The 14007-nt window shown below is 34.2% G+C and overlaps 1 protein-coding gene across 1 annotated transcript in view; it reads left to right on the top strand.

Annotated features, from left to right (window-relative positions):
• Positions 1–14007, top strand: part of Slco1b3 (solute carrier organic anion transporter family member 1B3) — a 78394-nt gene that overhangs the window by 28983 nt on the left and 35404 nt on the right. The window contains exons 3-7 of the mRNA XM_026391932.2: positions 2683–2824; positions 5638–5770; positions 9660–9772; positions 10911–11054; positions 11250–11348. Of these exons, the coding sequence (XP_026247717.1) occupies positions 2683–2824; positions 5638–5770; positions 9660–9772; positions 10911–11054; positions 11250–11348 (631 nt within the window). The remainder of the gene's footprint in view (positions 1–2682; positions 2825–5637; positions 5771–9659; positions 9773–10910; positions 11055–11249; positions 11349–14007) is intronic.

Below are 14007 nucleotides of genomic sequence, written 5' to 3'. Positions count from 1 at the left end.
TGAGTCCTCTCTTGCAAATTTTTCGATTCAGTTATTACATTCTTTATTTTCAGAATACCTACTTGGTCATTTGTAATTTGTGTATTATTGATATTGTCATTTTGTTTATGTACCATATTTCTGATTTCATTTAGTTGTCTATCTGGGCTCTCTTTATTTTATTAAGCATTTTTTCACAGGAATTTTAAAATCCCTTTCTGGCATTTCCTAGCTTTTTACTTTTTGGGGCCAGTTCCTAGAGATATACTTTGTTCATTTAAATGTGTCCATGTTCCCTGTTTCTTTGTATGTCTTTGTTTGTTTGTTTGTTTGGATTTTAGTGTTCAAAGAATCAGCCAATTCTTCTAAACATTGTAATCTGATTTTCTATAAGGGGAAATTTTCTCTATTCAGCCTTGCTCGATACTGAAGCTTTCTTAAGCTTTTTCTATGTGTGAATTCTTTTCTAACCTCTCTAGGCTTGTATTTATAGTCTCTTATTTGAAAAAGTTTACTAGTTACTATTTAGAACCATTCCCTGGTAAGGTCCTGGTGTCTTTCAGCGGTACTGTGACCTCTTTAGTGATGTAGCAAATTGTGGCAATGGTGCTCCATCTGCTGTCTTTATGTGGTACTACAGACTGATGCTTAATCAATTGTCATTGCTGAGAGAGCCCCAATCTGGTGTCCCATTTTTGAGTGCTAAGGCAAGACAGAAACCAGTTCTTGGAAAGCCCCCACTAGAAGTCCAAACACTGGATGTAGGGGATTTGAATGTTCTCTCCCAACAGCACTGTGCAGTATTGTGTGATCAGGGCTCTAGTGCAAGGGAGAGAGCAGAGAGTCAGACGTTTTCCTTTTAGGTTTCCATGTGTTTATATCTAGGCTAGCATGGATTACATGAAACTCCTAATTGTTTTCTGGAGTTCTTACAGGGCATTTGGTCCATTTGTTGTTAAATTTATGTATTGTGGGATAGAAGGGTCCTGGATTCCTGTCCTACCATGTTGCTGATGTTGTTCCCTCCCAGGTGTTCTCTCTACCACCATCTCCCGCCCAGGATTAATTACATGATTTTTTAAAATGATTCGGCCCTGAACAATTTTCATAATTCTTTTGTGATATAAAGATTGTTTTTCTACAAGATGTCAGGAAATGACTGTCCTGGAAGAAAATTTTCATGATTTTTGTCTAACACCATGAATCAACTTAGTGTTTGTCTTATAAATTTTATTATTCCCACCATCAACTTAGCAAAACTAGTTTTGATACCCTTCCATGTTGGTGTTCCGATTTTCTATATTTTATCTACTTTTTAGTTGTATCTAATAAGTGGTATTATTTGACAGCTCTTCTCAATTTTTCCATTTTCATTGATAGCATGTATAATTTGAAGACTGTGATGCAGGAAAGAACATGTATACATCTTGTAGGTTATGCAAATGTCTGTTTGGCCTTTTGTCTCTAACTCTCAAATGTTACCCAGTATTGGTTCAACAAAAGCTCAATAATATTTCTTGATTATCTTTGTGCCAGACATTGTTCTAAGCACTGGGATATAGCATCGAATGAGCAAAACCTCCTATCTGGAAAAGGTTTGCATTCTAGTGGGAATTGGCAGTATGGTCTAATTTTTATTTTAAAAGAATTTCTCTAGCTACTGGTTTGAGAACAGACTGTTAGTGGAACTGGAACAGAAGCATAAAGATGTATCAGGAGAATATTTTAATCATCAAAGCTAGACATTATGGTGGAGACCACTGGAAGCACAGGAGGTAAATGAGAAGGGATCATTAGTCCTCGTTCAGGCTGGTAGAATACAACAGACTGGATATCTTAAACAACAAAAATTTATTCTCCACATTTCAAGAATGTAGGAGGTCTGAGATCAAGGTGCCAGCATGGTTAGAATCTAACTAGAGCCCTCTTCTTGATTTAGATGTGATCATCTTCTTCCTGTGCTCTCACATAACAGAGGGACGCGGCAAACACTCCCAAGAGCCCTAACCTCATCATGAGACCTCCCAAAGGCCCCAGCTCCGGGTGTCATCTCACTGGGGATTAGGGTTCAACATTTGAATTTGGGGAGTTGCAATCATGTGTTCCATAATGCGGTCATATTTTAGCAAGAGAGCAAAAAGAAGTTTGCTTATGGATAACAATGTGGGCTGTAAGGGAAAGGACGAGTCAATTTTGTCCAAGTGAAACTGAAACTTTAAAAAGGCTATAGCCACTTCACCCTAGATGCAAGGTCAATTTTGTTATTCATTAAATTTCTCCTTGCTGCCTCAAAGTTCCAACTGGCTTCCTGGAAGGTACCTTTGAGAATGTTCTGCCACTCCCCTCAGCTGGCCTCTGCTATTGACTTGGAAATAAAGAGTGGCTTACCATCATGGCAAATTGAGAACACATTTAGTGTTTAATAAATCAATTAATGACTTTTGTTGAAAAATGACAACTTTCAGTGTAATCTGATATTGTAACCTAGTTGGAAAATGGTGATTTATCTGTGTAGAGATAACATTAAAAGGGCTGAGATGCACTGATTGCTGTAGGGAAAAGATAGGTATGCTTTTTGTAATAAAATAATGTTTTCAAGTAAAAAAGAAAAGCTATATTAATTCCATATTCATATAAACATTATATAGTTCTTTGCTTAACCAGTTTTCCCTCTTCCTTTTTTTGTTTTTGTTTGTTTCTTAGATTTTCTTGGGAGCTATGTCATTAAGTTTCATTTGTAAAGCACTAGGTGGAGTCATTATGAAAACTTCCATTACTCAAATAGAAAGAAGATTTGACATATCCTCTTCTATTGCTGGTATAATTGATGGAGGCTTTGAAATTGGTAATTGTATTTCTATTTTAACAACTAGACTTAACAGAGGTAAAACACTTCAAACATGATCTACAACCCTGGTTCTTAACTAGGTGCAAACTGATTCCTCAAGGATGACGTGGCAACATCTGGACACATTTTTGGCTGTTGAAACTTGGGGATGGGGGTGCTACTAGTACCTAGGGGTAGAGTTCAAGGATACTGTTAAACACCCAGAATGTACAGAATGGCCCCAAACAACAAGGAATCAGTCAGTTCAAAATGCCAGTTCTTAATACACCACATATATGTACCGCAATTTTTCATATCTCTCTGTATATGTATTAAGAATTGTAATGCAAAAAAGTACATGTACAATGGCATAAAGTGGCATGAACATATTTTATATACAGAGGTATGAAAAATTGTGCTCTATATGTGTAATAAGAGTTGTAATGGAAAAAAAAATAACAAAACAAAGTTCTAATTATTAAGAGTGTTGGAAGACTGATCTTACATAAACTCATCGTTTCAAATTCACACCCTGGGAAGCTTAACCTGCCCTCTCTCCATTTGCCCAAGTGTGAAGTAAGGTTAAAAAAAGACTATGAGACTATGTTTCATATGATATGTGGATAAAAGGACAGATTTGGAACAAAGCTATGTTAGATTTTTACTATTTAACTAAGATTAAAAGTCTTTTTTTAAGAAACATGGAAGATATTGCTTTATTGTCTTAATGTAAATGTCTTCTATAATCATGAAGCTTTATGTAATTAATGAACATTTTTTCTTATCTTGTGAATTGGGAGTTTATTACTTCTGCTCAATTTTCCCTTTTCTTCTTACTTTTTAATTATTTGGAGACCCCCCCAAAATTATGTCTGTCATATAGATTGCAAATATTTCCTACAAGTTTGCCTATTTTTAAACTTTATGTAAAACATACGTGACAGTATTTTAAAAGTAACTATAACAGAAGACATATCTATGAGCATTTATTTGAACAGCATTACAAATTTGCTTACATTTGATCTTCGAATCTTGTAACTTCAAGTTTCATCCTTAGTTTCTGTGGACTATATCTTCAAGGGGTTATTTTTTCCCAGAAACAAAATTGTACATACAACATATTTTTAGATCCCCTGCTTGTTGGGAATGTGTTTATTTTACTGTAATAATTTGGGTATGGAATTAGACAATCAAAATGTTTTTATAAGAATATTATAATAACATCAATCTACTGTTTCATAAAAATCAATAACATATATATGTTCTAAATAATTACCAGTATGCACTAATATGCATCTCCTTTTTATCCTCAAAACTCAGAAATTTTACTAGCATGTATTGAAGACTGTCTCTTTTTATATTACCTCAACTGGAGAAATGGAAGAACTTTCCATGTAAAGGCTGAAGTCTTTTAGTTCAAGAAATTTACTTCCTCTTTATTATTTGTTTCTCCTCTATTTTCTTTTGAAACATCTATGACACAACTATTAAGTTTTCTAGATTGTTTTTCCTCTTTAAATTTTTTTTCTAAATTTCTATTTCATTTCCTGTATGTTCCATATGCTTATATCTTCCAACTTATCATATAAAGTTATAATTTGTACATTTGTCTATTTCTAAAGTTACAACAGTACTTTATTGTTCTCTATTATTTTTAGTCTCTCATTCTGATTTTATGGGTAAACATGCTCTTATATCTATTAACTGAACTTTTTAAGTTTCTCCTCTTTTTAGTTTTATCCTTACTATTTTTTCATGTGATATGTTATCTACTGGTTCATTTTGGCGCTTTTCTGTCAAGCTTTTCTTTTCTATGAAATGCTCAGTAAATCTTGGTTGCTTCCTGCTTATTATACCTACAGCCAGATGGCCAGGATCGATGGTGACTCTCTCCACTTGGAATACTCTTTCTCTCCTTTTTAAACTAAATAATATAGATGTTAAACATTAAATCTCAAGTGACTTCTTCTCCTGGAAATTTTCCTGAGTCTCTTAATTAATAAAAAGTGTCTCTTCCTGTGGCTTATCAGTACCTCCATTCATCTACCAGTTTTTGTCACTAGTATGTGAATTTCTTAAGGAAAGGTACCAAGATTGATTATCTACCTATTGATTATTATTATTGATTATCTGTCATCTATGTATTATTTCTGGAACCAAGCACCATGGAAGGCACATAATATAAAAATTTTACACATTTTTATTAGTTCATTATAGATTCACATAATATTAGGATTCATTTTGACATAATTAGAAAAGCATGGAATATAATTTCCTCCAATTCAGTCTCCAGTACTCCCCTTTCCTTCTTCTCCTTTCTCCCCCTGTTTCTCTGCCTCTAATCTACTGATATTTCTTCAGTTTATAGTGTTTTTAAAATTAGTGCATTTTGAATATGCATAAAGGTTAAATTTCTTGTAGTATAATCATGTATGTATATAGGAAAATTTGATCTGACTCATTCCACCTTTCTTCCCTTTTAGGCCCTTCTTTCTCCCCCTAAATCCTCTTCCTCTGCTCTAGTGAATCTCTCTTCTGTTTTCATGTCCCCAAGTTAACTCTAAATTCTTCAATAAAATGCTGATTCACTAATATTGCATAATAAGTTGTTTTCTAAAACTTATTTTATATAACTCCACAACTTTCCACTGACTGGTTTCATGTAGGTAAGTTTTGCCTTCTCCGTTAAATGAATCTTTGGGGAAAAGGTATTTTATCTTATTCTCTATTTGCATCCATTCTGGGGCCTTCATTTTCATTCAATACAAAATTGGACTCGGTCAATACTCATTGTGATGAATCACATCAACATAATTTTGTTCTCTTCCTAGGAAATTTGCTTGTGATTGTATTCGTGAGTTACTATGGATCCAAAGTACACAGACCGAAGGTTATTGGAATTGGTACTTTCATTATGGGGGTTGGAAGCATTATGACAGCTTTACCACATTTCTTCATGGGATAGTGAGTATTTAAAAGCCCCGTGCTGTTAATTTCATTAACTTGTAAATTAGTTGTGGATATATTTTTTTTATTTTAAAGAGCTAGTCTCACCTTTTGAGAAGATTGCTCATTGTGTATAGTAATTGGTATTTTTTTCTATGAAACAATTAACAGCTTCATTCACTATAGCTTTCATTGTCTTTGAGATATGGATAGCACTAAACAAGTTGCCCAGTTTCATTTGAAATAAATGTTTTTAATGACTTTTTAGTGCAACATGAATAGTTCACATCTTTATACTTCAGATTAGGATTATACTCTTTTTCGCTCAACTCGTTACAGTGTGGGCTTTCCCACGGCCCTTCCACTGAAGCAAATTTCCTAAGATTATGCTGTAGTCAAGGTTGGAGTCAGATGCTCATGAGAGACAAGTTAAAATAGCAATGATTTAAATAAGATCAAGCTTATTTCTCACCTCAGAGTTCATGTAGCCAGTCCAAGGAAACACGATAACTGCTTTGCCTTTCATGGTCTTGTCCTCCCGGCCCCAGACTGTGTCAGCGTTGTTCCAGGCAACAGGATATCAGAAGAGAGGAAGACCAAGGAGAAGCCGCGAAAAGCACACATAGGAAGTAGCTTAAGAAGAGATATTCTTAGAAACATAATCCTTCTGCCAATGTCACCATGGCCAGAACCTTTGATGCACAGTTCTTCCATGTTCCCAGCTAAAAGTTTCAACTTAGATTACTCAGGGAAAGGGGTATTGAGAAAGAGCAAGCCATTTCTGCCAGTCACAGGAATCACTGACTCATTGCCAAACCCAGCAGTCACACCTTTTGGTCACCACATTGACTCATTTTTTTTCTCTACATTGCCTCCGAGAAAACCTGTCTTCCTTGTGATTCTTCTCCTTCCTCTTTCTAACATATTGCCCTCGCTGGATTTATTTCCCATTTCTGTGCCCTCTATTTTAATTTTTTTTATTATTGGTTGTTCAAAACATTACAAAGCTCTTGACATATCATATTTCATATATTTGATTCAAGTGGGTTATGAACTCCCATTTTTACCCAGTATACAGATTGCAGATTCACATCGGTTACACATCCACTTTTTTACATACTGCCATACTAGTGTCTGATGATTCTGCTGCCTTTCCTATCCTCTACTATCCCCCCTCCCCTCTCATCTTCTCTCTCTACTCCATCTACTGTAATTCATTTCTCTCTCTTGTTTTTTTTCCCCTTTCCCCTCACTTCCTCTTATATGTAATTTTGTATAACAATGAAAGTCTCCTTCCTTTACCATGCAATTTCCCTTCTCTCTCCCTTTCCCTCTCCCCTCTTGTCCCTGTTTAATGGTGATCTTCTTCTCATGCTCTTCCTCCCTGCTCTGTTCTTAGTTGCTCTCCTTATATCAAAGATGACATTTGGCATTTGTTTTTTAGGGATTGGCTAGCTTCACTTAGCATAATCTGCTCTAGTGCCATCCATTTCCCTGCAAATGCCATGATTTTGTCATTTTTTAGTGCTGAGTAGTACTCCATTGTGTATAAATGCCACATTTTTTTTTTATCCATTCATCTATTGAAGGGCATCTAGGTTGGTTCCACAGTCTAGCTATTGTGAATTATGCTGCTCGTTGTAGCAGTATCCCTATAGTATGCTCTTTTAAGGTCTTTAGGGAATAGTCCAAGAAAGGGAATAGCTGGGTCAAATGGTGGTTCCATTCCCAGCTTTCCAAGGAATCCCCATACTGCTTTCCAAATTGGCTGCACCAATTTGCAGTCCCACCAGCAATGTACAAGTGTACCCTTTTCCCCACATCCTCGCCAGCACTTGTTGTTGTTTGACTTCATAATGGCTGCCAATCTTACTGGAGTGAGATGGTATCTTAGGGTGGTTTTGATTTGCATTTCTCTGCTAGAGATGGTGAGCATTTTTTCATGTACTTGTTGATTGATTGTATGTCCTCCTCTGAGAAGTGTCTGTTCAGGTCCTTGGCCCATTTGTTGATTGGGTTATTTGTTTTCTTATTGTTTAATTTTTTGAGTTCTTTGTATACTCTGGATATTAGGGCTCTTTTTTAACATGCCTGTCATTTTCTTTCATGGCTAACATCATAATTTCAGTACCTCTTAAGCTCCACCATTAGTCTTTTTAACTTTTCATTCTACATGATTGATGGAATATATGCTTTAAATAAAACTGTCATCAATATATGCTGACATTTTCTAGTACTCAAGATCTGTATGCTTGTGGATATTTCCAACTTCCTGTCCCACAGGCCTTTTCCATCCATATATTCAGAACTGAATTCATCATTTTTTCCAAGACCAGTTCAGATTTTTCACATTCATTCTTTCATAATGATTCCTTTACGCAAAAGGAACTTAAAACCAAGGATCTTGTCCTAGGCTGTCTATTTACTGAAACATGGATACCCGGTAATCACCCAAATCTTCCTTTTTTATCTCCAGTCTGTCAAAGTTGGACTGCTCCACTGTCCTTACCTAGCTGAGGCTTCATTCTCTGGTCTGGACTTTGCTTCCAATTTCATCTCTTCTAACTCATATTCAATACTTTAAAATGTGTATTTAATGATTTTACTCCTATTTAAAACTCGATTTCCTAGAGCAGTTTTTCAAACTTCAGATTCTGTACCAATAAAGCAATTCAGATTATTGAAATTAACATTTTCCCCATAGGCCAGAATAAAATAAGTACAATGTAGATGGGGATAAATACTTTTCTGAGAAACTTACATTTTACCTGTACATACATTTGTGAGTGTGTGTGTGTGCATGCGTGTGTATTGTGGTTATAATGTAAAATGCATTTCTTATTGGTAGTGACAGTCAAAATATTAAAAGCCCCTTGCCTGTGGGTTCATACCTATAGTTATTTGCACACGCATGGTGCTCACTTATTTGGTTGTTATCTTCCCAGATTGATCTTCTGCTGCTCCCCATCATTGAGGACCACATTCTAAAGCTGCAGTTCACTAAATGTCCATAATATATCATAATTTTGCATATACTCTTCCAATACCTTTGAACACTTTTCCTACTTTGTCTATTAAGCTCCTATTCCTCATTAATATTCTTCTCCCATGTCATCTTCATGGTGAGATCTTCTTCAATCCACTCTATTTTCCACTTTCAAGCAACTCTGATCATCCCTTTTTCCTTTATGACAACTCAGAACCTTGAGTATGAAACTTATATCATTTATCATATCTGTCTATCTTAGTGTGAAAGTCCTTAAGTACAAAAGCTGTTGTTTCATTTCTACGTTTTTGCAGCTGAGCACAATGCTTGACATACATTAGGCTGCCCACAGAGTTACAGGGTACCTTAATGTTTGGAGGATCAGAATTTGTCCCTATTCTAACTCTATCTCTGTTGTTCCTAAGAAGTTTTCTCTTATCAAATTGAGGTGCATTATAATTGTTTTTAAGTTTTTCAGAGATGGGAATTAGAAAGAGAGGGAGAGTGTGTTTATGTGTGTGTGAAAGAATAACAGGTTATTAATAGAAAATGTAGATGAACTGGCATGCATTTTAGATTGATTTAGAAAACACTGCTGTAAAGTTTATCAAATGTCATTGTAAATTATCGGAAAGTTTATAGTTAGGAGTTTAAAAAACAAAAAGGTGAAACCAGAATACAGTATTGACCAGAATACAATCAGTCCAGGACTGACATCGAGGAATGACTTTTCTGAGTGGACACTCCCACTTCACATTCACCCATAATCTCTTCTAAAATACAGGTCATAAAATTGAAGTAGAGGATTCTGGTAATTTGGAGAAAAGGCAGACACAAACAGGGTAAAATTTCTTTGTGTTTTTGGGAAAAATAAAAATATTCAGTAGATGAACAAATATTTATGTCCTGATATTCTTACAGTTACAAGTATTCTACTGATGCCCATATTAATCTATCAGAGAATTCAACATTAACCTGTTTGGTTAATCAAACTTTATCACTCACTGGAACACAACCCGAGATAACGGAAGGAGGTAAGAATTAATAATGACAGTGAAAACGATTCTAAAATTTATGAAAAATTACTTATATCTATTAAAATGTGATACTTATTGGCAAAATTAATTAAAAAATAGGAAAAAGTTTTGACCTTTACATACAGACAAAAATCATCATGTTAATATGTATTAAATATAAAGACCTTTTAGAAAAGAGGAAAATGCCAGTAGAAAATTGGCAAAGAACATCTACATTTGAAATAAAACAATAGGAACTGGCCTAAGTATGTGAAAAAAATAGAAACTTGCTCTTTATGGATATGTAAATTATTATGCCAATTAAATATTTTTATCTACTATAAATTATAATTTACACAAATTATAATTACAAATAATAACACTAAAGTTTTTAAATATTAGATAGGAAAATATTAATAGATAAATGAAGTGGGAGGAAGGAAAATGATTTTAGATTTTTAGTATTGTTAAGAGTATATAAATTTGTAACTCTGGAGGTTAATTTTCACTATGCATTCAAGAACAAAAATATACTTCACACTCATCCTACTGTTATCGATTAAACTTAAGGAAATAGGAATGGGCACAAAGTCTTATTTATAGTTATAGCCAAAGCATCCATATTTAACAGAATAAAAATAAGAAATATTTTACAATTTAAAAATATAGCATTGACTAAATTACTTATGAAGCTGTTATTTAACACAGTACTGTGCTATCATTGAGATCCTGATATGAATGACAACACAGAGCAAGCTAAATAGGAGAAGTGCCATAATATAGTGTTAATTGTATACACAGATTATAATATGAATTGGATACTTAAGTCTATGATGCATATTATGCATATTTTTATATTATCCTGAAGTATGGAAGGTATATAACAAACATCAGAATTGATTTTATCTGTATAGTGGGATCGCAGCTAATTTTTACTTTTTTATGTGTGTGTATTTGTGTTTGGGTTTTTTGTTTGTTTGTTTGTATTTCAAACTTTACAAAGTGAATATAAATCGCTTAAAATTAGAAAAAAAGCAAAAAACAAAACAAAACAAAAAACAAATCCCCACAGTAATATTTAATTGTTTAAAGTAGTTCAGTTTCTGATAGAAATGCTGAAGTTAATATTTAAAATAAAACCTTCTCGTCTGCCAAGGTTGTGAAAAGGAATCATCATACATGTGGATATATGTTCTAATGGGTAACATGCTTCGTGGAATAGGAGAAACTCCTATCGTGCCACTGGGGATTTCTTATATTGATGATTTTGCTAAAGAAGGACATTCTTCTGTTTACATAGGTAATGTACAGAAAACATGAAATTGAATGATTATTTTGCCTGGATTTATCCTTGAAATAATAGTGTCACTAAATTAATTCTTTTAACTAAAAAAATTGTTTAGATAAATGTGTTGTGTAATGTTACTTTTAAAAACATATTGAACAGGAACCATGTATTCTTAGAATCTGATAAAATTGTTTCATCGTATTTCAGGTGGGTTGCAGGCAATATCAATGATTGGTCCAATCATTGGCTTTGTAATGGGATCTGTGTTTGCAAAAATGTATGTGGACATTGGCTACGTAGATCTAAGTAAGTACAGTCACAACAAGGTAACATGATAATTTCTTTCAAAAGCCTGATACCATTCTGCCAAATTATTAAATTTACTCTTTTAATATTATTTGCTTACTATTTTTTAAAGGTAATAAATAGGAAAAAGCACATTAGTAATTATAATGAAAGTAAAATTCAGCTCCTATGTATACCAAGCTTTTACGACTAAGTATAAAATGAGAAAAATGTAAACAATCTTATTTTATATGATGTGATCCAAAACAAACTTAAAATATTCCTCTCCCAGAACTGACCACCCAGTCGAGTCAATTTCGTTTTTTGGTTGTTGGTGGTTTGGATGTTGAAGTGCACAACTTATAGGTTGCTTTGCTGAAGCTGCCATAGAGACTGCTGGTTTGACTTATAGCTGGAGTAGTTTAAAGGACTCTTACTGAGAACTTTGGTCCGGCCTCGTGTCCTGGCCCTGGCAGAAGGCTTGGCATATGGCAACATCCAATAAGTGCTTGTGGAATAAACGAATGAAGGAATAAGTGGCATCTGTGACCTTCCTCTTCACTCTCAGAGCATGCTTTACTTCATAATTAGGAGAAATAATGTGGAAGGTATGGGAACTTCAAGCTCTTGTACCTTCATCTTGTATCTTCATCCTGTTTTCCCCAATTCAGTGGGAAAGGCCTCCATCTTCAGATGGTATTAATAGATTCACCTGTGGTTTGGATACTCTTTCCATGTCTTCCAAGATCTGATTCCATCAACCACTTTACCTGGTCCAATCTGCACCTTCTACCCACCATCGCCACTGTCTCTTTTCCTTAAGAAAGCACACTCAAGTCTCTCCCATCTTTTTTTACACATACAATATTCTTTATCCATCAAACAACCTTTTAGCTGATTTTGCGTTTTTCTATTTTCCTTTAGAGCCAAGCACCTGGAAGAAATAATCTAAATGTAAATGTCTCACATATTACCTCCCATCTACTTTTCGATTGTAATCTGACTTTTATTATTTATGAAACACAATTAGTTTCTATCCAATGTACTTCTAATGGATACTTTTTTTACAACTTTTAAAAATTTACACTTTTTTTAGTACTCGCTCATTTTTTTTTCCTTCTTAGATGTCTTATAAACACCTAAAACTCAACGTGTCCAAATCTGGCTCATTGTCTTACCTCTACACCCATTATATTTCCTATGTTCCCTCTCTTCATAAATAACCTAACCTTAATTCAATTACTGACCGAATTACTGAATAACCTTTCATCTGAACTCTTTGCCTCTGGTCTCGCCTGTTCTTAGGCATAATGATTCCAGAATTATCTTTCTAAACAAATCTGATCCATGTCGTCCCTTGTTTAAGTTCCTTCAGTGATTTCACATTGGACTTAAGGATTGAAGTCAAATTCCCTAGAATGAGATAAATGGCTGTTTGTGACTTCTTTTTTTCTCTTCTTTCTTTCTTTCTTTTTTTTTTAATCATTTTGCTTTTTACCTCTCCATTTCTTCTCTAATATATACCCCATATACTAGCCATGTCACATTAATTGCAGGATCTCAAAGTGCCCGGTAATAATACCCTTCCCTGTACTTGGAAAAGGTTTTCTCATTTTTCCATTTGTATGGTTCTTAAAATTTCATCCAAAATGTGGCTTTTCTTTAGAGAAGTCCTAATGTCATCACCTTCTGTTGGCCCAAAGTAAGGTTAAGTGACCCTATTCATCATCAATAGCATGCCTGTATTGTAGGCTCTATGACAACAAGCCATAGACATTTCTGTACTTACTTGACATCCCTTTTAGTGATTTTTTTTGTGTGCTGAACACAGGACCTCACACAAGCTAGGCAAATACTATAACACTGAGCTACATCCCAACCCCCCTGTCATCTCTTTTAGAAAATGACAGAATGGTAGTTGTTTAACATACAAATAATTAGTGCCTGTGAACAAACATATTCAATTTTTTATCTCATCAGGACTTCAGTAGATCATTCTAAGGAGATCAAAAGATTTACTTCCAAAATGCACTAGATATCACAGTAGGCTAACAGTAGGCACAAACTTGAAAGTGTTTGCTAATACAAGACTAAAGCAAGTAGCTGATGAAATGTTTCATGTCTTCTATTTTAAATACATGACTTAGAGTTGGCTCATGTTCTGTTCAATTTTACTTATTCACTTCCAAGCTCATTATTGTTTTTATCACTAAGAGTACAGAAATAAGTTGTGAAGTTCTTTAAGATGACAGTTTTTTTAAATCCCCCTAATATTTATAAATATTCATAAACATTTTAGGATTCATGCTTATTCAATTTATATAACTGAATATTCAGACCTTATTGTATCTTTTTTTAGTAATTAGTGTAAAGTGAACTTATTACAAAGTATACTTGGCAAACTCTAATACCTACAGGAGCCAAACATAATGTAAATGAATAAAGAGACACAGGTTTTTGGTATAGGAAGTTAGGATGTGGTGGGCAGACTGGTTAGAGTTGGTGGGGATTTATTGCCCTCACCATCTATCCCAAGCCATCTGTACTATTCTTTTAATGTAGAAATTTGATTCTATCATTGACAAGGTATTTTGATTGGTTTCTGGGCAAATCCATCTATATTTTTTTGATTTTTAATATGGTATGTAAATTAAAGAAAACAGTTTGGCAGGCCAGATCT

This window comes from Urocitellus parryii, chromosome 5 (genome assembly GCF_045843805.1).
Source record: "Urocitellus parryii isolate mUroPar1 chromosome 5, mUroPar1.hap1, whole genome shotgun sequence".
NCBI classification, from domain to species: Eukaryota; Metazoa; Chordata; class Mammalia; order Rodentia; family Sciuridae; genus Urocitellus; species Urocitellus parryii.
This window is presented reverse-complemented; position numbering and strand designations above follow the sequence as displayed.